This window comes from Saimiri boliviensis, chromosome 2 (assembly GCF_048565385.1).
Source record: "Saimiri boliviensis isolate mSaiBol1 chromosome 2, mSaiBol1.pri, whole genome shotgun sequence".
NCBI classification, from domain to species: Eukaryota; Metazoa; Chordata; class Mammalia; order Primates; family Cebidae; genus Saimiri; species Saimiri boliviensis.
In genome coordinates this window covers 139238993-139265088 of record NC_133450.1, presented here as the reverse complement: position 1 = coordinate 139265088, position 26096 = coordinate 139238993, and the positions used below count along the sequence as shown (strand labels likewise).

The following is a 26096-nucleotide window of genomic DNA, read 5'->3' as shown; positions in this document are numbered from 1 at the left end:
CTTGTCTCCGTCTTCCCAGCTGCGATGGAAAAGCACCACACACCCGGCAGCCTGGGCGGCAGAGATTTATTTCTCAGTTCTGGAGGCTGGAAGCCTGGTTTCGAGGTGCCGGCAGACCGGGCTCCCAGTGAGGGCAGCTTCCTGGCCTGGCCATGCCCCCAGCCCGGGCACGGGGCCAGCAGCCCCCGGGGCAGAACCCCAGCCTGCAGGGCCCTCTGGAGCCTCCCTGGGTCTCGGATCCCTTCCAGGGACTGGATAAGGCCGGCCCGGGACAGAAGGTCCCTGGGAGCAAAGCCGCCCTGTCTTGGGTGGCCGTGGGAAGAGCTCCCCTGGCTTCCCTGCCTCGCCACCTGGTCAGGGTTGCATCTTCACCCCAAACCCGTTCCGAGCCTCAGTAGGTCCCTGAGTAGGCGGAACCTGTTAGGAGGATAAAGCGAGGAAACCCAGGCCAGCCAAGCTCTCCTGCGAACCCACCCCAGGGAGACCCAGGCCGCCCCAACCCAATAGATTAGCTAATTAATTCGTCTCTCCCTCCCTCCTTCCCTCTCTTTCTCTTTCCCTCCCTCCCTCTCTCTCCCTCCTTCTCTGTCTTTCTCTGTCTCTCCTTCCCCCTCTCCCTCCCTCCCCTTCCCTCTCCCTCTGTCTCCCTCTCCCTCCCTCCTCTCCCTCCCCCCTCCCTCCCTCTCTTTCCTTCCCTCTCCCTCCCTCTGTTCCTCCCTCCCTCTCCCCCTCCCTCTCCTTCTCTCTTTTCCCCTCTCTCCCTCTCTCCTTCTTTCCCTCGTTCTCTCCCATTCTCCCTCCCTCCCTCTCTCTCTCCCTCCCCTTCTCCCTGTCTCCCTCAGTTTCTCTCTCTGCAGGGCCTCCTCCACAGTGATTAGCCAGGACCCAGCCTGAGGGGCCTGGGAGTGCGGAGGGGGAGCCCAGCCATGTGTCACCTTTGGGAGGGGAGGACCCCCATGCCTGGTGGTGCTGTTGTGCCTCTTAAGAGAGATGTGGCACCAGGCAGGGCAGTGGCCCCCACGCCAAAGGTGGCCACACATCCCCACCCCCGGCCCCTGGGTGCGGTGTGGCTCCTCCAGCCCCCACTTGCCAGCCTGGATTCTCTGGACAGAGGTGGGGCCCGCAGGGGAGCAGAGGGCCACCCAGAGAGTGTGGGTCCGCACCAGGGCCCTTCTCAGGTCAGCCGAATGATGACCGTCCAGATCATCCCAATCCGCAGCCTGGGACTGGGCTCTCGAGAGCAAGTGAGGAAGGGATCTTGTGATGGGGAGACCATCCTGGCCGGCACAAACTGCAGTCACGTGGAGGGCGGCAGAGAGGGTTGAAACGGCAACATTTGTGTTACGCCTTTTACTACGAAAACAAGCTTGCAGTAAGAACACTCAAAAAAGGAAAAGTTAAGCACAGGCAGAAGCAGGTGGCCAGTGAAGGCGGGGCATAGCCCGGAGACGTGGCCACTACCAAGGGCCACCCAGAGTCCCCGGAAGCTGGAGGGGGCAGGAGGGGCCTCCCTAGGGCCCCCAAGGGAGAAGTGCAGCCTCTGGACCCTGGACATCAGCCAGAGACATGGATGTCGCCCACTATGGCAGTCCCAGGACCCCCGACACCAGGAAATCCCATGATTGTTCAGAGGGAGAACTTCGAGAGGACTCACGTCATTTCTATGTGGGGCAGAAAACAGCCAGCGGCCAAGCCCGTCCCTAGACCGCTCCTTAGTAACTGAGACCCCCACAGCCTCACTGAGGACGCAGCACCCACCCAGAGCCCGCCTGGGAAGCCCAGATTTCATGAGGCCCTAATTAGGTCTCCCAAGACTCAGGCCCTGTGCCGGGAACAGGAAGGGAGGAGGCACCTCCCCACCAACTCATGGAGGCCAAGGCCATGCCCATGGAGGGACAGAGAGCTTGGCCTGCAGAGTGAGGGCAGAGCAGCCACGGGCTGGGAAGGGGAGAGGAGAGGGCCGGGCAGGGGTCCTGGGAGACAGGCAGCCAAGCCCAGCTTAGACTGGCATCTCCCCAGCAGCCCAGCATGTCCTTACCAGTGGTGTGTTCAGTCCAGGAATGTTGTGTCAGGTCTGGTTATGATGATTCACAAACCCCTTTTCAATCTGGATCAGCTCCCACCAGGCACGCCCCCGCCCCCCCCCCAAGATTCCCACCCTGTCCGGGGACTGCGAATCTGAGACATCGCACCATGATTGCCACGTGACACAATATAAGGGCTTGAGTTGCATCCCCAAGATTTATCTATCAAAGCCCTAGCCCACGGAACCTTAGGCTGGATTTGGAAATCGGTTCTTTAGAGGAAATTAAGGTGAAATGAGGTTAATTTAACAGGACTAAGGCCCCTCCTTATACAAAGGAGAAACTGGGAGACAGGCACGCACCGAGGATTAATTAATTAAGGCTTGCTGATCAGCTGAATTTGAATTAATTAAAAGTCAGTTATCCAGGTGGGCTGAGCCTACTCACACGTGCCCTTTGAAAGCAGTGTTTCCTCTGGCCGGTGGTGGAAGAGGAGAAGTGATTAGAAGGTGCGGGGAACTGAGCACAGCGTGCCTGCTTTGGAGATGAGGGTGTGTGCCAAAGCAGGAGGCAGCCCTCGAGAGAAAGGGGGTGCCCTGTCCCCCAAGTGCAGGAGGGGATTCTGCAGAGGGCGGGATCAGAGCCTGGGAGCGGATTCCTGCTGAGCTCCAGATGCACCCAGCCCTGCGGACGCCTCCATCTCAGCCTCATGGGACCCTCGGCAGGAAACTGAGCTCAGCTGTGCTCGACTTCTACCCTGCAGAGCCGAGAAGTGATAAGTGGGTGCTGCTTTCAGCTTCCAGGCTGGTGGCGGCTCCTTATGCAACAGAGGTAGCACGTACCCAGGCCTCCTGTCCTGCAGGAGGCTCCACCGTCTGCACGTGTCCGGTGGCCTCTGTGGGTGGCGTGACTTCTTCCTCTGCCTCCAGGGTTTTTTGCAGAGCGGAAGCTGGGTCTGCAGGCCTGCGGGACAGAGCTTACTTGATTGAGGCTTGAGAACGTTGCAGCTGCCCTTGGTGTCTGCGTGTGGCCTCGGGTCCTGGTTGCCTGTGTCAAAGATGGTCTAGTGCACCTGCTGGGGCCTGCCCAACCCCTCCATGGGGCAGGTACTTCCCCCTGGTGGCCTCAAGGTGGCCTGTGGATTTTCGAGCACGCAGTCCCCCTTCTGTGGCTCTCAGCCCCTTCTGAAGGCCCTCACCCAGCTAGGGCCTGGGAGGTGCTGGCCATGTTTTTCTCTTCCGCCATCCACCGACGTTAGCACTTTCTCCTCTGCGCTCTGCTGCTTCTTCGTCCATGGGAGCTGGCTGTGCACCCCCAAATATAATTCCTGCTGGAAACACTCTTGATCCTTTCTCTTTAAGGATAGGTTGTCACAGTAAGCAGGGTTGAATCGCAGTCTCAAGAGCTGGCACCAAGGAGGGGCCTTCCCTGGACTCCCCCTTCGGAGCGTCAGGTGTGGACCCGTGCTGTTCCATGGACCTGCCAGGTCACGGGCCGGATAATGCTCCCGGAAGTGGTCCATGTCCTGATCCCAGAAACCTGTGACTATGTAACCCCGCATGGCGAGGGGATTAGCAGACGTAATGAAGTGAAGGGCCTTGAGGATGGGAATTGTCGTGGATGACCTGGGTGAGCCAAGATCACCACGGAGGTCCTAGGGGAGGGAGGAAGAGCTCAGAGTCGCTGGACAAGGAGATTTGTGGTGGAAGCAAGGACCAGAGCAAGGACCGGGAGGGCGGGGGGTCCTGCCGGGGAGGGTGGTGGTCACTGGAAGCTGTACAAGACAAGGAAATGGACGCCTCCCTGGAGCTCCAGAAGGAGCAGCCCTGCCAGCATGTAGGTCTCAGGATTTCTGACCTCCAGGACTGCATGCTTGAAAAATTTGCATCGGCTGGGTGTGGTGGCTCACAGCTGAAATCTCAGCACTTTGGGAGGCCGAGGCAGGCAGATCCCTTGAGCTCAGGAGTTCAAGACCAGTGTGGGCAACATGGCGAAACCTCATCTCTACAGAAAATTCAAAAATTAGCCAAGCATGGTGATTCGTGCCTGTAGTCCCAGCTACTCGGGAGGCTGAGGCAGGAGGATCACTTGAGCCCGGGAGGTCCTGGCTGCAGTGAGCCGTGTTCATGCCACTGCACTCCAGCCTGGGCAACAAAGTGAGACCCTGTCTCAAGGCAAAAAAAACAAATGTGTGGTAGAGCGACTAAATTTGTGGTCCTGTGTAAGCACACAGAGGCAGGAGGCCGCCTGCCATGTTCGAATCCTTGTCCCCTCTGGGCACCCCTGCCTCTACTTTGGCCAATGGGAGCCCTTCCCACCGGCGTCTGTGTCCTTGGAGACGACCCTGTTCCTCCTTGCAGCTTCCTTGTTCTCTAAAAAAACTAGATTTTCCACACTCTTGTACCTTCCCTGCCCTGGAATCAGCATTCTCTGAGGATGGGTCTTTCAGTGCGGCTGGCATTAGAACCTCAGTTGGCTCAGGGAGGAGAGGAGGGTTGGCTGGGGTATCTTCATTTTGGATCACGGTGCCCTGGACGCTCACAGTGACACTAATGTTATCATTTTTTTTTACTCCACCAACGTTTAAGTGCTTACCTGTTCTATGATCATATTTTGCGTCATTCTCTAATGCTCTGCAGCCACCTCCGTGGGTTTCCTGCTGCTCACCCACCCCTTCACTAGGCTTCCTCATGCTGGAGTTCTTTCTTGGGCATTGCTTTCAGCAGCTTCATGTTTGAGGCGGCTGCGGTGGGTTTTCTTCCAACAAGGGCATCTGCATTTGTGCCACGTTCTCCCACACTCCTTTGCGTTTGAGGACATTGTCCCTGTGTCTCTAGACTCCAGTGACATTTTGGTTGGGTATAACAGTCCTAGACCATTTTTTCCCTTTAGAATTTGATCAGCATGGAACCATCATCCTCTGACGCTTAGTTCACTGCAGAAAATCTGCAGCCCGAAGACTGAAACCTTAAAGGCATTTTGAATGACATTGTTACCAACCATTAATTGGCTCAGGACCTTTGTAATTTTTATTTAACTCTATGAGTTGTCTTTTTTTATGCTATTTTTTAATGCATTTCTTAATATTTTTTAAGTTTCATGAATGCATGCTCAGTTTATTAAAATCCATAACCATGTAATTCTTGTAATGTGTTGATTCAGTGTTTTGTAAATGAAGTTGCCCCCTCTGTGATGACTCGCTGGTTCTGTCTTGTGCACCTGCAGAATCTTCTTTACCCTCAGCTCAGGAGGTAGAGTAGGATCCATATTTGGGTGGAATGCATCCTGCACCTTGTTTTCCTGGGACTCCATGCACAGTTCTTGCTTGGCTTCATCATCACATATCTAAATACTTTTCATATATATATATATATATATATATATTTGGAGATGGAGTCTCTCTCTGTTGCCCAGGCTGGAGTGCAATGGCGTGATCTTGGCTCGCTGCAACCTCTGCCTCCCAGTTTCAAGCAATTCTCCTGCCTCAGCCTCCCAAGTAGCTGGGATTACAGGTGCCCACCACCACACCCAGCTAATTTTTATATTTTTAGTAGAGACAGGGTTTCACCATGTTGGTCAGGCTGGTGTCAAACTCCTGACCTCAGGTGATCCGCCCATCTTGGCCTCCCAAAGTGCTGGGATGACAGGTGTGAGCCACCGCACCCGGCTTCACATATATTTTAAATACCGAAACCCGGCTGAGGCCTCTACCCAGAGGCACGAAGGATTCTCCAGTGAGCGTGTCCTCCGCCCTTTCTCCAGTGCCTGGATCTTGTTGTGCCTTCACCGTGCTGGTCAGAGCCGGCCGTCTGCGTGGGTGATCGATTTCAGCCATGCCTCTCCCGTTCCTGCTGGTTCAGGTTCATTTAGTGCTAACCATGTTGCGTGTGGGTTCCTCGCTTGCTTCTGGAGTTCCGCAGTCTCCCTCTCTGCCGCTGGCTGCTGAGGTGAGCGGCCTCATCTTTGAGTGCGGCTGCCATTGCACCCTGTTCTTATTTGGTTGATCCATTGCCCAAAGCCCTCCTGGGGAACTTCCTTCTTCTCTGCGTTTTGTCTCATTGTTGGCCGGGTTCCTTGTCTGCTGAAGTCCATTCTCTCTCTCTCTCTCTCTCTCTCTCTCTCTCTCTCTCTCTCTCTCTCTCTCTCCTTTCTCCTTTCCTTCCTTTCCTTCTTCCCTCCCTCCTTCCTGGGGCTCCATGCCCTTCCCCCACTGGGAGCAATAAAGAGGTCTCACCTCCATCCGAGGTCAGCCCAGGTGTCTCCCCAGTCAGACAGTGACCAAATTCAGGACACACCCCCTGGTTGCCTCCTAAGGGTGAGGATTCTTGGGACCCCATGGTACCCCCAGTTTAGACTCAGAAGATGGGAGCAGTGTGGGGAGCAGCACCATCTGTACCCCCTCTGTGACCCCCCAGACACCCTCCAGGAGGCCTGCGATGCTGACCTGTCCTCTCCTTGTCAGCTCTGGGTCACTCATCTCTAGCTCTTACTATGCTTGTTCATTTTCCTGGGTTGGGAAGGCTCCTGGTGCAGCCCCCACACTTGTCCCCACCCCTGCCCCCACACTTGCTCCCACCCCTGCCCCCACACTTGCCCCCACCCCTGTTCCCATACCTGCCCCACCCCTGCCCCCACCCCTACCCCCACCCCTGCCCCCACCCCTGCCCCCACACCTGTAGACATCACACAGCCCTGCAGTCCTCTCCCACTTGGCTGATTTCAGGCTGCACCATTCCAACAAGGTGACCCCAGCCGGTTTGGGGCTTCAGATCCCACTGCTAAGCAGGAGACACAGATGCATCCCTCTCAGGTTGGCAGCCCCCGTAACCCCAGGCATGGGTGCCCACCAAGATATGCAACCTGGCAGGCACTTTGAGAACGTCCAGAATGGGTGTCATAATCTACCCCTGCCTGCCGCTTTTGTCTTCACCTTGGGGTGTCACCACCTGCCTGTTCCCCCCCAGCCTGAGCGCTGTCCTCTCCCCGCAGTCCTTTAGGAAGTCTGGCCAGTGCCACCTTCAAAAACACCTTGGACCCACCGCGTCCCCTGTACTCTGTCCAGCCACAGTCCCACTCAGCTCTCAGTAGGCAAAGCGAGGCTCTGCCCTCTGCTCTGTGCTGCTTGGACACACGTTTGAACCACAGCGTCCCCATGCTCCCTGAAAGGGCAGTTGTCTCCTGTGTTTCTAGGATGTCTGCCCCTGTGTAGCCAGGGATCCAGCCTGTCCAGGTTCCATGGGAGCAGGAAGTGCTAGGGACACCTCAAGGCTCATGTGGCTCTGTGGACCCTGAGCCTGGGGCCCCAGCCCACCCTCCCCTCCTCGCCTGGCTCCGGCCCTACACCCTGCACTGGTCCTGGTGCCCTGAGGCCAGGAAAGGGACTCTGGGACTGCTGCTTAATGCGAAGGGATTGTTCTCCCTATGGGGATCGGATTCCGCATGGGAATCATCACACTGGACTTTCTGTGACAAGCATAGAGAGTCATTTCAAAATAAATCAAACCTCAGGCATGGTACAGCAGCAAGTGGCGAAGGTCCTCCTCCCCTCCCCCACCCCAGGCAGCACGTGCTGCGGCCGTTGTGGGCACTCGGAGCACAACATCGCACAGGCATTCTCATCACCTGACTCTGATCCTGGACTTCAAAGGCCAGGAGTAAGCGAAGACTCACTGCACTCTCAAAAAGCAGGAACGGAAGGAGCCACAGCTCTGCCTCACGGAGCAGCTGCCCTGGTGGGAGCGAGTTTACGTCCTGTGTAAGGCTCCTCCAGCACTTGGGTGGGCTGTGGGTTCGTGCCCAGAGAATATGAGCGAGCCGTTTCTTTGTGAAACCACAGTGTCCACAGCCCAGGCGCCCCCCCTCCCAGACACCTCCCCTCTCCAGGGTGACCACGTATGGGCAGCCCTGATGTCCACCCAGCCCTTTGTGGAGTCATGGTGCCGTGAAGGGTCCTACTGGTGGTGCCGAGGGATGGTGCAGGGCCCCCAGTGAGCCTGTTTACACACAGCACAGCGTGGGGTTCAGCACTTGCCCAGGAGAAGCACCCAGCCTCATTCTTTGCAGTGGCTCCGGGGCACTCCACAGGAGGGGCGAGTGGGGCTTCCATCTGCTGGTGCCCCCCACACCAGGGACTGGCAGGGGGTCCTTGTGCTTTGCAGGTCCAAACAGCACTTTCCCCTGGGGCAGACCCAAGCCACAAAAAGCAGCCAGGGCGACGTGCATGGGAGTATTTGCTCAGACCACACGCAGTGGCTTTTCAGGGGATCTTCCTTACTCAGCCTCGCTGGGGAGGCCGCTAGGGCAGGTTATCAGGAGCGCCAGTGAGTCAGTCATTTTCTGAGCACGATGGTGACTCAGTGTGCGGGCCCCCAGAGGGAGCAGGGCCCTGTGCCTCGGCCTCCCTCAAGCGACCCAGCCCTCCGTTGTAACAGGTGCTGAAGAAATGGAAGCCCGCATTGCCTGTCAGGCCCCACCCCATCCGAGTTGGCCGCCCAGTCCCCCGAGGGGTGAGCCCTGAGGCTCCTGTGGTGAGGTCAGGAAGGTCCAGTGAAGTGTAGGGGGATTCAGGGTCGGGCGATGGGCAGCCGGCTCCGGGAGGGCTTCTGGTGTGAGTTTGGGGCGGGCAGCCCTCTCCCTCAGCTGGAGTTGGTGCTGTCTGGGGGTCCTAGGCCCACCTTCCTCCCACAAGCCTCTGTACTCACTGGGCCCTAGCTGTTGGTAGGGGCACGGTTGGGGGAAGAAATAGAGGCAGCCCCCGCTGGCGTGCAAGGATCCAGGCCTGGGGTCAGAGTGTGGGCAGGTCTGGAGGGCCCTGCCACCCTGCACTGCTGAGGACAGGTGTGAACCTGACAGCCACCTGCCTCCACCGAGCGGGCTTTAGGGCAGCCAGGCCTCCCGATGCCAGCACCTCCCGGCTGTTACCTGCCTGTCACCTGGGCAAGGCACCTGGAGCCGCGTCTGTGGCATGGAAGGGAATGGTTAGCCACGCCGCAGCCTGTGAAACGCGCCGGCTCGGCCAGGCATCTGGAGCAGACCAGCGCTGCACACACACACGTGGGATCTGTGTCCGGTGCCCAGCCTGGTGTACAGGCGCCATCGGGAGTGCTCCCGTGGGCTGTGTCCTGATGGCTTCGGAGGTAGAAAGTGGGGGATGAGGACCCTGGTGAGGACAGGCAAACTCAGCCGTCACTCCCCTGGCCAGGGTGCTTCACTCACCCCACAGCAGGGCTGGGAGCCAGGGGTGGGCACTGCCTGCGGAGGCCATCCTCAGCGCCAGGCCTGGTCCGCAGGCCGGCTGGAGGGTCATGGCTTGGGCCTTGCCAGGTGGGTCCCGGCTCCTCTCCAGCATCTGCGCCCGGGGCGGGCGCCCACGGCCCCCGGCCCTCGCGGTTGCTCCCCTCCCCCTGGCGCTACTGTCATTGTTACCGTGGCTCGGCTTCTGCCAGAGCAGCCGCAGGACCGCTGGGGGCTCGACCCTTCTCCGCGGGGCGTCCTGGCGGTGGTTTGCGCCGGGCGGTCCTGCCCGCCCTCCCCAGCCCCCAGCCCCGGCTCCCGGCCGTTCCACTGCACGGCGGCGCGGGGAGGGCGCGGCGCGATGAAATGGTTCCGCCCGGCGCCGCCCCCGCCGCCCGCAGCCAGCCCGCCCGCCACGCCGTGCGCTCCCGCAGGATGGCGCGGGCCAAGCTGCCGCGCTCGCCGTCCGAGGGCAAGGCGGGCCCGGGGGGCGCCCCAGCCGGCGCCGCGGCCCCCGAGGAGCCGCACGGGCTCAGCCCGCTGCTGCCGGCCCGCGGTGGGGGCTCCGTGGGCAGCGACGTGGGCCAGAGGTAGGGGCGCGCGGGCCTGGGACCCCGCTTGGCAAATCGCGCTTGCATCCTGCTCGGGCTGCGCTGGCGGGGCTGCACCTGCGTTGCCTGCAGCCCGGGGAAGGGGGGACGGCCAGGGTCTCCCCTCCAAGCCCACCACAGCCCCCGCTTCCCGCTGTGTCTCCAGCCTTTGGAGCCTTCGGGACCCCTACTTCCCCCACTTAGAGGCTGAGCGCGGCGGGGCTCCAGGTGAGGCGGCAGGGGAGGGAGGAAGTGGACCCGGCTGTGTGCCAGGCCCTGAGGGCCCCTGCCTGCGCCCCATCCCACAGTAGCCCCGCTCTTGTTGGTGCCAGCAGCACTTGGGGGGAGCCAGGGCCGGCATCTGTGTCCCCACCCCAGAGGTGAGTGAGGCTGAAGCCTGCACAGCAGATCGGGGCTGGGACACGGGGCTCAGGCTGCCGGGGAGCCCCGCTGTGGGCCGTGCCTGGGCTGGAGTCTGGTGTCTGTAGCAGGTGAGGTGCCAATAGGCTGTCCTCTGGGGATGGCTGGGCAGGTGGAGCAGCGCCTACCCCTCCTCGGCCCTTCCAAAAGCTCAGGGTGGGGCGCAACACCCCCATTTCACGGATGAGGACACCGAGGCCTCGTCTGCAGCAGTAAATTCCTAGCCAGCACCTTTCCCGTGCCAGGAGCCATTCTGGATGCTGCGGGGGAAATGAGAATGAATCAGACCTGGCCTGGTGTGGGCACAAGTCGTGGGCAGGGAACCTGTGCCTGGGAGAGAGAGGTGCAGGCCAGGCCAGGATAGAAGAACCGCAGCCTCCTGGGGTGCTGGTCCTTCCTGGACGAGCATGGGGAGATGGGCAGGGGCCTTCCCAGAAGAGGGAGCAGCAAGAGCTGAAGCTTCATCAGGGCTGGGAGGCAGGGCTGGCAGAGCCAGGCCTGGCAGATGGCAAGGCCAAGGGTGCCCAGGAGCCTCTCCCTTGCCCCTCCTGCCTGTCCGTGGGCTGTTGGGCACCCCCCGCACCCCTATTTCTAGCTCTTCACAGCAGCCCTGGGAGGCACTGCCCAGCTTAGTCCCATTTGCAGAAGAGGCTGTCAAGGCTAAGGTCAAGCGCCTGGCTGCAGCCTCCTGCAGCTAATGGGCAGCCTCCGCCCAGGAGGCGAGTACTGGTCACAGCCCTGGGGACCACAGTCCCCTCCCTCTCCTCTTCCTGGATGTTGGGGAGGCCAGTGATCCTGGGAGCCCTGTCACAGCCAGCCCTCAAGGGACAGGCTCATTGCCCCATCCTGTTCCTGCAGAGCCCACAGGGAAAGCAGATTCTACCCGGAGTGCAGCGCAGCATGGGAGCTGCAGCCCAGGGCCACCTCCTCCAGGAAGCCCTCCCCCATGTTCACCCCAGCCCTGTGGGCTATACACTGTGCTGACACTTCTACCCAGGTGGCCTCACTTGTCCCCCAGCAGCCCCTGAAGTGCAGAGTCGTAGCCTCCTTTTGCAGAGCAGAGGTAACGGAGCTGCTACTAGCTGGACCCACAGCCCCTGGGCCTGGAGGTTCACACAGCAGGGCCTGCGCTGAGATGAGTAGGGCAGGCTCCGGAGCAGAGGAGGTCTTGGTGGGTTTGCTCTTCGGGAGTGTGGATCTCACGGAAAGCTCAGGCTAGGCCAGAGCTGAGAGGTGGGTGTGGTCTGCCCCAGGGAGTTGCGGGCTGCAGTGCCCACAGCTGTCCCGTCCTAGAGTGTGCTGCCTTCATGGGCCAGCCAGGGTCCCGGCTCCCTCAGCCCTCTCAGCCTCTGCCTGTCCCGTTGCTGAGAAGACAGTGAAGCTGAGGAGAGGTCTCCACTGCCCTCCAGGGACTGAGCCACGGCGGGTAGGGGGGGCTGCTCCTGGTGCTGTGTCCAGAGGGTAGGTGCTGCCCCTGCCCAGAGCCCCCATGACACCCTGCGCCCACTCATGGGTGCCACAGGCCGGTGTCTGTCCCTCCTCCTGCACAGTCAGGCTCCCCTGGCTCCGAGCTCCAGGGTCTCCTCCTTCCTTCTCACTCCCTTGTGTGAGGCCGGGGAGGGATTGAGACCTGGATCGTGGCTTCGGTGGTGGGGCTGGAGGCCATCATCACTGCAGAGCTTTTGAGTGAAAGTGCCCAATGGAGGGACAGGGCCACTTAGTGAGCCCCCTGCTGGGTCAGGAGGCCCTGGGCGGGCCTCTCCGTGTGCCCACCACCCCCAGACCTAGGTGGCCTCGCCCCTCCTAGAGGGGCCCTCCCAGCCTCAGGCCTGACTTAAGGCACCAGTGCAGCCCCCTTCCCACATCCTCTCTGGGGCTGTCCCCAGCCCCATCCTACTCCTCTGCTGGCCTGAAAGCCTGAGGTCCCCACACGGCCTGAGGTCCAATGTGGCAGGCCCTCCTGCTGCTGTCCCAGCACCCAGTGTCTGTGGCAGCCAGACCTGTCAGAGTCCAGCTGTGGCACTCAGAGCCCACCCCTGCCCCGGCCCCAAGCCCCTCGCCTGGTGTTCCCTGGCTGAGGATATGGTCCCCTGAGCACCCCCACCCTGGACACCCTTGCTGGGATCTCCCTCCCCTGCCGACCCAGACCTTCATGGTGGCCCCCCTCTCCTCGCCAAGAACCTGGCTGCTCCTCCGTGTCCCCCTCATACTGGCACACACCCAACGTCCCACCCTCTCCATGGTGTTCACACTGGCTGGGCACACCCCTTCCGCTGGGCCTGAAGCCCCCTTGGAGCTCACCCAAAATGCCCTCTCGCCCAGGAGGGCCCCTCCTGAGTGCGGCCCCATCACCCCTGAGGTGCCCCTTCCCCGACCTGGCTTTGTCCCCATCCGGGCTCTGCCCCTTCTTTCCACACAGTGCCCTGCGATGTTTCTCCCCCACCCTAGAACACCACCAGTCTGGGTGGCTGGCTTATCCTTGACCCAGAGCATATGCAGGAAGTGGCCAGCCGCAGGGGTGGGGCTGAGTTCCCAGGCCTCTGGGGACACCGGGCCCTGTCTTTCGGGGGTGAGTTTACTGGGCCTGCCCCAGCCCAGGGCTTGCACCTCATTCACTTTCTCACAGTCCTGGAGGCTGGAGCTGAAGGCGTCAGCAGGCCTGGCTCCCCACCAAGGCCTCTCTCCCTGGCGTGCAGAAGCCGTCTTCACCCTGTGACCTCGCCCAGCCATCCCTATGTCGGGGGGAGAAAGGCAGGGCTAAACCTGGACCCTTCCGCTGACCACTGCTGCCCTAAGTGGGGCCGAGACCCTCTCCCAGGAGGCTTCAGTGCAGGTTCTGTCACTGTTGATGGCAAGTCTGGCCGTGGGAGGAGGGTGGGCTCAGGAATGGGATGGGCCCTTACCACCTGGTCCCAGTGGTGATAGGGCTGGCAGAGGCTCTGAGTGATGCCCAGGCCACCAGCCCCTGGGACAGGTGACCATCAGAGTCCCACTGGACCAGCGTGGGTATAGATGCTGCAGATAGAGGTCCAGCATCCTCAGCTCCCCTCCCCGTCACCACCCCTTGCCCGGCAGTGTGCCCGGCAGGGTCTGTGCAGCAGACAGACTTTGTTGACACAGAGCTCCAGTCCTCAGCCGGGGTCTGCACAGGCCAGCGAAGCCCCGGGTCCCTTTGCCCACAGGCCCCTGTCCTCCCCTTGGGAGCCCCTGGGTGGATCCTCTACCCACATGCTTGGCAGCCCCTCCCAGAGTGAGCGGGGATGGCTCTCCTGGGCCTCAGGCCGTGGGACGACTGACAGGTGGTGGCCTCCTCAACACTCAGACAACAGCGCCTTGGGCAGGGTGGATGGGAGGCCCCATGCGCAGCTCAGTGGACACTTAGGAATGCAGAGGGACACGGCCAGGGAGCACTGCGGAGAGAGGACACGGTGGAGCCCAGCAGGGCCTGGCCACGCCGGACCTGACCCCACAGGCCGGGCAGACCCGCTGCCATGGGCCCAGGCACTGCCAGGTTCCTGCCAGCCTCTGACGCAGCTGTTGCCCTGGCTCGGCGCTTCGGACAGTGCCGGGGCCCATGAGGGAACCTGAGCTGGACACGAAGAATCCGCCAGGAGCTCCCAGCAAACCCAAAGATCAGCCCCACTGAGCCTGCGGTTCCGCCTGCTCCGTGTGGAGCTGCTGACCCGGCCACCATGCCCGGCCGGGACCTCGGCCCTCCCAGGGGTGTGTCCAGCTTCTGCCTCCCTGGGGACCAGTAGCTGCTAGGGCTCGGGGCACTGGGAGGGGCACCTGCCCACCCAGAGGGCCTGGCCATAGGCTTGTGAGCATGTGCCTGTGACCCCAGGTCAGCTCCCTCCTTCCTGCCTGTGTGGCCTCAAGGCAGTGGTCTTCATTTTCTGGAAAAAAAAAAAAAAAAAAAAGGTTGTTTTGAGGATTAAAAGAGAGAGGTCCCTCTGAAGTCCTTTGAGGAGGAGCTGGCCCAGGACAGGCACACAGTCAGTGACGGCAAAGACCCTCTGCACCCCACCCTGCCCAGCCCGCCCGCAGGCCAGTCCTCCGGAGCCTCAGCTCCCACCAGCCTCTTCCCTTGAGCTCCGAATCCAGTGCAGGTTGTGACCACCTTGGTGTCAGCCGCCTGCTGGCCAGTCTGGGACAACTGGGGCCAGGATCCCCGGGGCCAGCCTGAAGGAGTAGCAGGCGTGTGGTTACTGGCCCAGTGACACCCCGACAGGCATCAGCTCTGAGCCCTGGCTTGTCCTGTCGCAGGAAGCCACGGGGCAGGGCTGGAGGGTGCACCCCCCACTGGCCTGTGTGTAGGGCAGGGAAGTGGAGCTACGGGCAGCCTCACACACCTGAGCCCTGGCTGGTTGCTCCGGCTGCCGCAGCCTCCTCAGCATGAGGTGGAGCTCACCACGCTCCCTCCTAGATGCTGCTGGCCCCACATGGGGTCTGAGCAAGGCCAGGGCAGATGCCCAAAGCATCGTCACCTGCTCATGTGGCTGAGGGAGTGGCCCTGTCCCTGAGTGTGCTTGTCACCCCCCATCTGACCCAGGCACAGGAGGGTGCATGCGCTGAGACCCCCCAAGCGGGCTGTGCTGCTTTCTCGGGCCTGGAGGGGGCCGGCTCGGCGCAGGGTCCCCACCCGGCTCTGCATGTGGGCTGCCTCCTGGAGACACTTCTCCTGAGCCCGGGGGCTCCAAAGGTCAGGGCCGCCCAGAGCCCCGCCGCGTGTCTGTGCCCCGCCTGGTCCCGGGGCCCAGGCTCTCCGTCTGTCTGTCTGCCACCTTCTCCGTCCGTCCGTCTGCCGCCTTCTGGTTGATGCCCCTCTGTGTCCCCAGGCTTCCCGTAGAAGATTTCAGCTTGGACTCCTCCCTGTCTCAGTAAGTGCTTTGCAAGGTAGGGCCTGTCTTGGTGGCAGACGAGGGCACTCACAACTCTGGAGGAGCATAAGAGTCCTCGTCTCTGGGGGGAGTCCCCTCAGCCCAGCACCCCCTGCAGCTGGGCCAGGGCCGCCAGCACCTCCCAACACCCACGGGTGCCCCTGGGCCCCAGGTGCCAGGACTGGAGACGGACAGTGGGTGTCACCCCTTGAAGAGGAGCCTGCACTTGGGAAACGGGCCCCACAGAGGCGGGTGCTCTCAGCCCTGCAGTGCTGGCTACGGCCTCCGGAGAGGCAGATGGCGGAGGAGAGGCCCCTGTCCGGGCACCACCCAGGGACAGGTGGGCAGGCAGCTGCTGATGCCCTGGGCTCCGGCTCAGCCCACCTGGGCTGCCTGTGCGAGTCGAGCTTCCAGGAGCGGGGTGGACTCTCGGAGGCTGTGCCACTGCACGCTGTGAGCCTCTGGCGTCTGCCAGTGGCATCTCCTGACTTCGGCTAAGATGTAGGTGAAATGGAAGAGGCCGTGAGGCCAGGGCAGCCAAAGCCCTCAGAGCCGTCGGGCCCTGCGCACTCCCGGAAAGCCCCTGCCACCATCCACCTTCCGCACGGCCTCCAGGAGGGGCCGCGGGCTTCCCGTCCGTGCACAGTACCAGCCGCAGAAGCCACTGAGCACTCAGCGCTCCCAGCCGCGAGCATCCAGGGGCCGCCCGGCACCCGTGGTGGAGCCTGTTATTGTCCCAAAAGAGTCCTGGAGGCTGGGAGGCCAGTGCCACCCCCTGGCCCTCCATCTTCCCAGCCCAGGGCCCCGTGGTGCAGAGGGTGAGAGGCATGAGACAGAAGGTGTGCCCACCACCCAGTGCTCTCCTGGCCCCGCCCCAGGCTCCAGAGGGGTCAGGTCTCAGGGGGAAGTAGATGCGCCTGCGGCTGCCGAGGGGCCGAGGCACTGTCTGGTCACAGAGGATGTTCTTGGTCCCTTGAAGGCCCAGCTGGACTCACCCTTCAGTCCTGAGCCGGCCTTACCTGGCCCCTGGCTAAGCCACAGGTGGGCCCCAGAGGCCCAAGGGTGTCAAAACAAGGACCCCAGGGGGACGGAGCCATGTGTGCCCTTTCGGGGCCTTGGGCAGGTCAGATGCTGTGTCCAGGCTCAGAATAGCTGGCCCAGGTTTGGCAGTGGGCCTGAAGCCTGCCCTTTCTTCCTGCCTGCCTGGTGCCGGGGGCAGAGGCCTGCGTGGAGCTCCCAGGCACCTGCCTAAGAGCCAGCCGGCACCCAGCCACCGACAGAGAAAGGCAGCCCGGAACTCGGCCCCATGTGAGTGCAGGGCTATGGGGGGCCCCGAGGCGGGTGCCTGGCAGGCTGGTGCTGGTATGGAACTTTCCGGCATGGCCATCTGTGCAGGGCCACCCGCCAGGAATCCCTGGAAGGCCAGTCCCCCAGCCTGCAGCTGGCCGGCTGGTCAGCAGGGAGAGCCGTGGTCACCCAGCCTCTGCTGGCCCCATTTGTCACAGGGCAGCTGGCACCTCCCTAAAAGTTTGCCCTCCTGGTGTGGGATGGGTGCCATGACAGCCCCTTTGCAGCTCAAGGGCACCCTCAGGCAGAGCAGTGCCGTGAGACCCTGGGCACAAGCTGGCAGGGGGCATGGGTGCACACGGGGCCCAGGCCTGGCTCAATACCAGCCGTGCAGCATGGGGGCAGAGCCGCCATCTGGGGACAGACTCCTCTGCTGCCCCTCTGGGGAGCCCCAAGGACCCAGGCCCGACACTGCCTCTGACCTGCTGGGTGATTGGGGCAAGCACAGGCCCGGGGAGCTTTGGCGGGGGCGGTACAGCGGGCCTCAGCTGGGATGAGGCTGGCCGGGGGTGCCCTGTCTTCACAGAGCCAACTCCGCTGACGGCTGTCCTAGGGCCAGGGCCAGGGTTTGGGCTGTGGGTTCCTCAGGGACCATGGCCTCACCCCAGGAAGTGCACGAGGGACCGTGTGAGGCTCCCTGCTGCATCTGGTCCCCCCAGCAAGGCCTGCCTGGGCACGCCTGTGGGTCCCACTGGCTGTAGGCCATGGGCAGTGTGGTCCCTGGTGTGCCCTGTCCTCCCCGTCAGCCGAAACGCAAACTGGCAGAGGTCAGACGGGCCTGGCCTCCTGTGGGTGCGTGTGTGGCTGCGATTCTGAGCCGGCCTCCAGGGTGGGGGTCAGGACCTTTGGTCGGGCATCGGGGAGGACAGCGCCCACCGCCGGGTATGGACTGTTTGGGAAAGGTGAAGTCCCCAGACAGATGCTGCCCTGGGCGCTCGGTTCGCAGGCTGTTTGCCAGGTAGACAAATGACTGAACCAATGAGTGGGTGAGCACGGACTCAGGAAGTAGACTTTTCTGCCCCGTCCTTTCCCAGGGGCCTGGGAGCCTGCGTTTGCAGGCAGATCCCTCCCAGCCCTGGGGACGGCTCCCCACGGGAGTTCTCGGTCAGCTCCAACCTCCCGGGGCGCTCCACCAAGCCCACACCCAGCCCCTGGGAGCAACTTGCCGTGAGCTGGTCCACTGCTTTCCCATGGGCTGGGTCCTGGCAGGAAGCGGGGAGTGCGGCCCCACCCAGTGTCCCGCCTCTGCCCGTGGTCCACACCTGTGTTTTCAGAGCCTGAGAGCCTGGTGAGTCTAAGGCCCGCGCCATCTCTCCTGGCTGACGCGGGTCCTGTGGGTTTGAGCAGATGGGCGCTGGCCCACCGATGAGCCCCGGGACAGCCTCTCACTGGAGCCCCCGAGCAAGGGCGTCCTCCGGGAAAGGCCTAGGACACAGAGGCCATTGTTTCTGTTCCGCCACAGACAGAGCTCCTCCACCTGTCTGCTACCCTCAGGACGCCTCGGAGGCTGTCCCTGTCCTGGTTCTCGTTCCCCAGGGAGGAAGCCCCAGCACTGGCAGGTGGAGGGAGCAGCTGGACCCGTGTGGCTCCACAGGGCTCACTGGGTCTCAGCCCGGGGCCTCTGGCTGCCAGGCCAGGAGGATTCTGTGACGCTGAGGAGCCAGAGGGGCCCTCCAGGCCCCCAGTGCCCCGAACCCCTGGCTCGGCAAGGAGGCTCGGGCACTCTGACAGGGCCACCAGGCGCGCCTGCACCAGCCAGGTCGGCCCAGAGCTCACCAGCCTAGAGCTCACACCCGCCAGGCCTCCGCAGCCACAGGCCCCTCCTCAGGTGCCGCCGTGTGATTTGTTAAGACAGATCACCCCAGTCACCTGAAATACACTTCAGGGAAAAATGGATCGTTTCAATCTCCTTTCTGTGGTGGTGCTAGGAGAAGTGGGCGGCCGCAGTTCATTAAAAATTAAACGCCGAGGAGGCATCATTAATTTCCCTGGCATTGCAGGGCTCCCATTTCTCAGTGAGCAGGACTGCCAGGCCCCAGCATTTCTCTGGCTCCCCGTGGAGGATGCCATCCATGTGGGTGGGCACTGCCTGCTGAGCACATGGGGGGCTGCCCAGATAGGGGCCCACAGCCCCTGGGTAAGGGGACCAGGGTCTGGCTGGACTCTCCCCCAGGAGGGGGCTCAGTGCTTGGTTTCTAGGGTGCCAGGAGGAGGCCAAGGGGCCTCCAGGAGAAGCTGTTGGGGGCACGACTAGCCCCAGGCCAGCAGTCCCCACCCCACAGTGCCCGGGCGAGAAGTCGGCTGTCAGTAAGCCGGTGAGGTCCTGGCAATGGCATGGGTGGCCCTTCTCTGTTTCCTGGCTGTGGAGGTCAGGGGGAGCCCAGCGGGACGCGCTGGCTTCACAGTCCTGGCGGGCAGCTGCAGACGCCCAAGCCCCAGAGGCCCAGCTGTGCCAGGTCTGTGGGGAGGTAAAGGGAGGAGCAGGAGCTCCTGGGAGGCTCGTGACCACCGGAGGGAGCAGGGTGTGGCCGTGGAGCGGAGTGTGGGGTGATGGGCAGGGTGGAGCCAGGCACCCGCCTAGGAGGTGAGGCCAGGCAGGAGCCCCAGGCCTGGGGGGACGTCGGGGGGAGCCCTCGTGGGGCCTTTAGGCTGGAGAGACAGGCAGGGCTGAGCATGCACACGGCAATGTCCAGGGAGACCAGGCGGTGGTACAGAGGGAGTTTGGGCCCCATCCCACCTGGTAGGGGACCCATAGGAGGGCCAGGAGCCGGTGGGCGGGACCTCCTGGCTGCAGGGAAATAGAAACATCCTGAGGGCAGAGCTGTGGGACCTGCCGATGGCTCTGGCCCAGCGAAAGGGAGGGTCCGGGGCCCAGAGGTCGGCGGGGGGTGGAGGGTGCTGGCCTGGTGCAGGAATGGAGAATTCTGCCGGGGGTTGGAGGTAATGCCGAAGGGCAGAGTGGGGCTGGACGGCTGCCCGCAGAGCCAGTTGGGAAGTCACCCCTGCATGGCACTTAATTCCCGGGCTGGGCTGGGGAGAGGCACCTGTGGCCAGCCCTGGGGCCCCCAAGGGGAACAGAGCGGGAAGGAGAAAACCAGAGCTGGGGAGGGCCGTGCTGAGAGGCCCAGGGAGGAGGAGAGATTCTGGGGCCTGATCCCCGTTAAGGGCACAGTGAGGCTCCCTGCCCGAGAGGAGGGGGTGGGAGGCAGTAGGGGCAAGTGAGGCGGGCAGACCCCCCTGCATGGAGGCTTTTGCCGCGGAGGGCGGGACTGTGGTGTGAGGTAGGGAGGGTGCGTTCCTGGGCTCCATGCTTTTCGGACCTGGTAGTCCCTGGGGACCCCTGGCAGCAAGGGGAGGAGGACCTTAGGAAACCGTGGGCTCAGTCCCCAGGGGCAGCTCCCCACTCAGCGCTGCCCGCCCCCAGACCCGGCCAGACCAGGCCCAGCCCAGCCTGGACCTCCAACGTCTTGTCTGAGCCTGTCATTCAGAGAGGAAGACAGTGGTGGACAAACCCCCAAAGGGACCCTCATGCATCAAGGGGCCTCCCCGGACGGGGCTCCAGGCACACAGACAAGGGTGGGTTCCGGAGTGTGGGGCAAGAGGAGGGGCCAGGGGGAAGGAGGAGGGCCCTGGGCGGGGAGAGCAAAGTCGTCTGTGCTGTGGGGTTTCGGGACATGGTGGGGCACTCTGGGGGCAGACTGACCCCCCCCTTAGCATTCGGTTCAAATCCCACTGGTCTGTGGAAGGCTTGTCTGGCTGCCTGGCCCCCGACGCCCCGAGTGTGTCAGGTGGGGTGACCAGCCTGCCCCAAGACCTGGCCTGAGAGTCCTCTTCAGCAGGGCGCCCAGAGCCACGGCACCTCTTCCTGCACCCTGGGCTCTTCTTTATGTCATTTATTTATTTATTACTTGTTTTTGAGACAGGCCCTCGCTCTGTCACCCAGGCTAGGGTGCAGTGGTGTGTTGACAGCTCACTTCAGCCTGAAACTCCTAAGCTCAGATGATTCTCCTCTCTCAGCCTCCCAAGAAGCTGGGACTACAGGCACATGCCACCAGGCCTGGCTATTTTTTATAGATATGGGAGTCATGCTATGTTGCCCAGGCTGGTCTCAAACCCCTGGCCTCAAGCAATCCTCCCACCTCTGCCTCCCACGGCCCTGGGATTATGGGCATGAGCCACTGTGAGCAGCCCCTGGCCCTTTCTTGACCTCTATGACCAGCAGAGCTCTGTGGCCACTGGGGCAGATCAAGGTAGTGCTGGGACTCTACCAAGGCCCCTCCCTCCTACCCACAGCAGCCCCGCCACAAAGGCTGCTGCCCACACCTGCCCATATCACTTACCCTGAGTGTTGTGAGCTCTGGGAAATGCTGAATATTTTCATCACTTTTGGAGATATTAGGGTCACCCGCCCTGGGCCAGGCAGTGACATCAAACCCTCAGATTCGCTTGCTGGGAGCCAGTGCCTGCTCAGAGGGGAGATGAGGCTCACAGCCCACCCACTAGGTGTCATAGGCTGCAGCCCCGGTGAACAGTGACAAGGAAGGGGTTGCAGCAGGAGCAGGGGTTGGGCTGTGCTTACCTCCCCCCACCTCTGGACAGCTGCCCTAAGATCTCTACTTGAATGCTGCCTCCTCCATGTAGCCCTCCAGGATCCTTCCATGCAGCACAAGTCTCCCTCCAGGCTCCCCTCTCTGTGCCTTACTGTGTTGTGGCCCTCGCACTGCACTGGCAAGGGGAAGTCCAACCTGAGGAGTTTGCTTGGACTGCTGGTTCTGCCCCCATACCATCCCCGAGGGAGCTGGGACACCTCTCTTTGACCCGAGGGGGCAAGGCCAGGCACTGGAGGCAGCCCCCCGAGGGCTGAGGCTGCCAACTGAGAGGAGCAGCCATCGTGGAGGGCACAGCGGCCGTGGCTGGGCCCAAGGGGGACAGCACCCCAGGTCACGGGCTGTTTAGGGACACACATGTTCCCCCTTCCCAGAGGCAGGCCATGCCTGCTGCAGGAACCCTGGCTCCGGGTCTCGCTTCCGTCTGTGCTGCAGCCTGGCAGCATTGGAGTTTTCATCTCAGGGGAACATGAAACCCTGGCCCAGCCTGGCCTGCCTCCCACCACAGCCAGGCACAGTAGGACCTGCGGCCAAGGCTAGGGCAATGGGGCAGCAGCTGTCCAACCTCAGCTTTGCCCGCCTCTCGGTGGCCAGCCTGGGTGATGCAGGTGGTGGCCACTGTAGGTGGGCCATGCAGTCTCCCCACCCCACCTCGCCCCAACTGCTGCTGGATACCCTGGTCTCTTCTCAGGACTGCCGGGCCCTGCTGAAGGCCACAGGGCTGGCTGGCAGGCCCCACAAGCAGTGGTGTGCAGAGGGGCTCAGGGGTGTCTGGGAACTGGTGGCTGGGGCCGCAGGTGAGCCCGAGGGAAGGGAAGTGGCCCTGGCAGAAGGGCCCCCATAGCTGGCCTGCAGGGTGGGTGCAGGGATGACCACTTCCCAACAGCCCAGCTTCCCTGACAGCCCTTCAGGCTGCAGTCGGGGTTAGCCTTGGAGCACGGCCCCCTGTGGCCTCCGGACAGAGCAGCCGCCCCTCAGCTGCGGACAGCCTGTGTGACATGGTGCTATGGTGTGTTCTGAGCACTCCTGCTGTCTTGAGCACCATGCCTAGGCTCGCGTGGGCAACTGGATCTCCTGGCAGCTGCCCTGCACCCACGGAGGCTTGGGAGAGGGTGTGTGGAGTGGGCACTGCACCCTGAGCCCCAACACGGTGGGCTGGAGGGCTCAGGGGTGCCAAGGAGGAATGTTTAGAGGAGCCGAGGCTGGGTGGGCCGTCTGCTGGGCATGACGGACAGCAGGGTCCTCCCAGGTCTGAGACGGAAGCAGTGGCCCTGCTGGCCCCGTCCATCTTCTCAGCTCCTGCAGTTAGAAGTCAGTCGTGCTGGGGCTTCTGGCATGTCCCCAGCCCCAGCCCCTCTGGCCCTGAGCCCCCACGCCCCTCTCTGCTCCTCAGGGTCCAGGTGGAGTTCTACGTCAACGAGAACACCTTCAAGGAGCGGCTGAAGCTGTTCTTCATCAAAAACCAAAGATCAAGTGAGTGGGGTTCCTAGGGGGCCGCTCCCTGGGGGGCAGGGAGGCATTGAGGGCGCCGAGAGCAAGCCTGGCAATGGGAAGGCTGGGCTGTGAGCTCAGGGATGAGTCCATGGGTGATCCCTGCGAGCTGTGGGGGGTTTGGAAGCAGGGTGGGGTGGGTCTGCATGGTGAGTGGGGCACAGGGTAGCCCCTCTCAGCTTCACACTGCCTGAGACCAGGGCCTCTCCAGTGGGACCTGTGGGGGCACTGTCCCACCTGCTGGACACTGGGCTGGGCGGGGTGGGGCCATCCACAGGCTCCAGCACGGTCTCCCTGTGCCATGCCCGGCCTCCCGCCACCCCCCCCCATACAGCCCTACCCTCCAGCTGCTCCCTGCCCTGTTCCCAGCTAGAGCTTGCCTCATGGCTCCCCAGGGATGCAGGGTGAGGACTTGTGGGGTTTCTCAGGGGCTCCAATCTACCTGCCTGCTCCCCAACCGCCATCCTGTCCCCCAAGAAGTGGAGTGGCCTCTGGAAATCCCCTGTACCCCAAGTTCAGGCACCTGTGAGGTAGGGCCGGGGACAGAGCTTCTCGGAGACTAACCCAGGAGCATCGGCCCCCAAGCACCGCAGGGCACGCAGAGCTCCGGGTGCAGCCCGGGTGTGGGACGGGAGCCCAGCTGAGGCCATCCAGATTGCCCAGCCAGACCTGGGGCAGGCCCCGCCCCCCGAAGCCCAGGGCTGGGTCAGAGCCCTGACGCCACCCTCCCCACAGGCCTGAGGATCCGGCTGTTCAACTTCTCCCTGAAGCTGCTCACCTGCCTGCTCTACATTGTGCGCGTCCTGCTGGAAGACCCAGCCCTGGGCATCGGATGGTGGGCCACCTGCGCGGCCGGGCAAGGGGTCCTGGGTCCCAGGGCTGAGCCTTCCTGCCGGGCCATTACAGAAGCTGATGGCCTCCCTGGGGGAGCCCCTCCTTCCCCAGTGCCTGTCCCAGGATGGAGAGAGCCAAGGACTCGGTGCTCAGGCTCCCGCAGACGGCTCAGTGTAGGGAGAAGGGTCCCCATTGTAGGCTTGCAGCTGTGCCCTTAGCTGGTAGCGAACCCCAGAAGGTCCACAGAAAGGCTGGAGCATCTAAGAAGTCCCTCTCTACCCCCACAAGTGTCTCTGTGCTCACTTGAGTTTCTGCAGGTCAGGGAAGGGGGTGTCCACCCCCTTGGAGAAAGCTCCTACCCGTTTCTGGGGGCATCTTCTACCCCTCTTGGGTCCCAAGGAGTCCCCTTCCAGGGGCCCATGCTCCAGGGACTTCTGGGAGAGGTGCTGGGGGCCTCGCAGGAGCCGCCACGAGGTGGGTGGGAACTTGCTCTGTCCAGTCCTGTTCCATCTCCTGCTGCTGCTGCTGGGACCCCCCCCCCACCCCCGTGCCCAAGGTGCCTTGGCGACTCCTGATCACCTCTCTGTTGGTCCCAGGGGACATTGGCAGGGCCCCCAGCCCTCGGTGCTGGATTGTTGTCCTGCGTCATGTCTTTGGGGACCGGGCCCCACCCTGAGCCCCTTGCTCTGGCTCCCCGGCACTTGGAGGCTGGGCTCTGCCTCCTGTTTCTTCTCTCCCCTCTCCTGCCTCGCTTCCTCGCTCCCTTGGTCACTGGTTCTGTCCTGCTTCCTAGTTTCCAGAAATCCTTCCTCTGAACATCCTCTGAGGATGGCACCTCTAGTCCTTTCCTGCCTTACGTTCCCCACCTGCTGGGCCCGTGTCTCCCGAGCTCGCACTGACCAGATTTCTTATCCGTAGATGTCCCCGAATGGCACCGTTTATGCATGAGGGCTGGCACGGAGCAGCCACACATGCGGGGTTCTCGTCACCCCCAGCCACTGGGGTGACCCTGACAGCATGCTGGTCCCTTGTCGGGCTGTGCAGAGTTGGTTCTTCCCCGGAGAGGAAGGCCTGACTGCCGGAGGCCGGGCTTCTGGGGCCTAAAGGCTTGCATGCAAACTTTTGCTCAACCCCCCTTTTCACCTGTTACTCCAGCGCAGGGGACCTGGTGTCCCCAGGCCAGAGACTTAACTTGTCCTAAGAACGAACCTCCTGTCTTTGCCTAGATCAGAAGAGGGCAGAACCCACTGGGATAGTTTGGGAAGAAGAACTAGGCCCAGTGACTCTCAAGCCACTTCCTGGGTCACCCCACCCCAAGTCCCAGCGGCTTCTGGTTTCACATCCCCATAGGGCCCACATCTGTTGTGTTCACTGCCCATCACCTAGCATAGCACCCAGGACACAGACGGTGATGGGAGGATGGGTGGATGATGGATGGGTGGATAGAGGGATGGATGGATGAATGGATGAGTGGATGAGTGTGTGGATAGAGGAATAAGCGGGCAGATGGATGGAGGGATGAGTGGATGGAATGATGGATGATGGATGGATGGGACGAGTGGAAAGATGGCTGGATGGTTGAGTGGATGGATGAAGGGATGAATGGATGATTGGCTGGATGATGGATGGATGGGATGAGTGGAAAGATGGATGAGTGGGTAGATGAAAGGATGGATTAATAGATATGCATGAATGGCTGAGTGGATGGATAGCGGAATGAGTGGGTGGATGGATGGAAGGATGAGTGGGTGAATGGATGGAGGGATGAGTGGGTGGATGGATGAGTGCATGGATGGATGGAGGGATGAGTGGGTGGGAAGATGGATGGGCGAATGGGTGATAGATGTCCAGGTACTTCTGTGGGCATTGAGCTTGCAACAACCCCACTAAGAATCAGGGGAAAGTGGGTCAGTTGAAAGGAAAGACAGGAGGAGCCAGCATCACCAGGGGCCCTGTGAGCAGTGAGGTCTCCTTGGTCAGTGACCCTGGCGTTGGTGACAGTCTGGGACAAAACTAGTGTGCCGGCCATACCCTGGCCACTGTCCCAGCAGCTGGTTCCAGGTGGCTTGGGGTTGCTTGTCCTCAGAAGCAGCTTAAGGATGTGCCTCTTGGAGTCACCACCACGTGGGGTGGGCGCTTCCTCTCCCTGTCTCTCAAGCACTGTCCAGCCTTGTTCAGGCGGCTCTGGCCTTGGGGAGGCCCCAAGTGTTCCCATGTGCTCTCTCTGGTCACGTAGGGCCACTCCCTGGGAGCCTGTTGTCAGCACAGGCAGAAGACACATCTCGCTGCTGGGTCGGTACTCCCCCCGCCCCCGCCCCAGATGTGGGATGTGTCCTTGCTGTCTGCCTGCTGGGCTGAGCAGAGGCCCTCCCTCGAGAGGGGGCAGGCTGCCATGTCTCCCAGCGGTTAGCGCTCAGGCCCCTCCAGGATGTGGAGGTTAGCCCTGGGTGGGTGAGGAGGCAGCCCTCAGGCAGCGGGTCCTTTTGGTGGTACTGGAGGGGCCAAGGCTGGGTCAGCACTGCGTCTCTCCACAGCTGGGGCTGCCCCAAGCAGAACTACACCTTCAATGACTCGACCTCCGAGATCAACTGGTAAGTCCACACTCCAGCTCCCGAGAGCCAGGCGCTGGGAGGCTGGGGACCAGGATGGGGTGGCATCAGCAGAGGCTCG

The 26096-nt window shown here is 62.3% G+C and overlaps 1 protein-coding gene across 6 annotated transcripts in view; it reads left to right on the top strand.

Moving 5' to 3' along the window:
• The window catches only part of KCNT1 (potassium sodium-activated channel subfamily T member 1), a 71495-nt gene that overhangs the window by 7944 nt on the left and 37455 nt on the right, over positions 1-26096 (top strand). For 2 of the 6 annotated variants that reach the window (XM_074394513.1, XM_039461510.2), the window contains exons 1-5: positions 9688-9847; positions 15106-15147; positions 22495-22574; positions 23328-23427; positions 25961-26017. In XM_074394513.1, the coding sequence (XP_074250614.1) occupies positions 9693-9847; positions 15106-15147; positions 22495-22574; positions 23328-23427; positions 25961-26017 (434 nt within the window). In that variant the 5' untranslated portion in view covers positions 9688-9692. The other 4 variants (XM_039461508.2, XM_074394514.1, XM_039461507.2 and 1 more) reach the window with 3 other exon arrangements.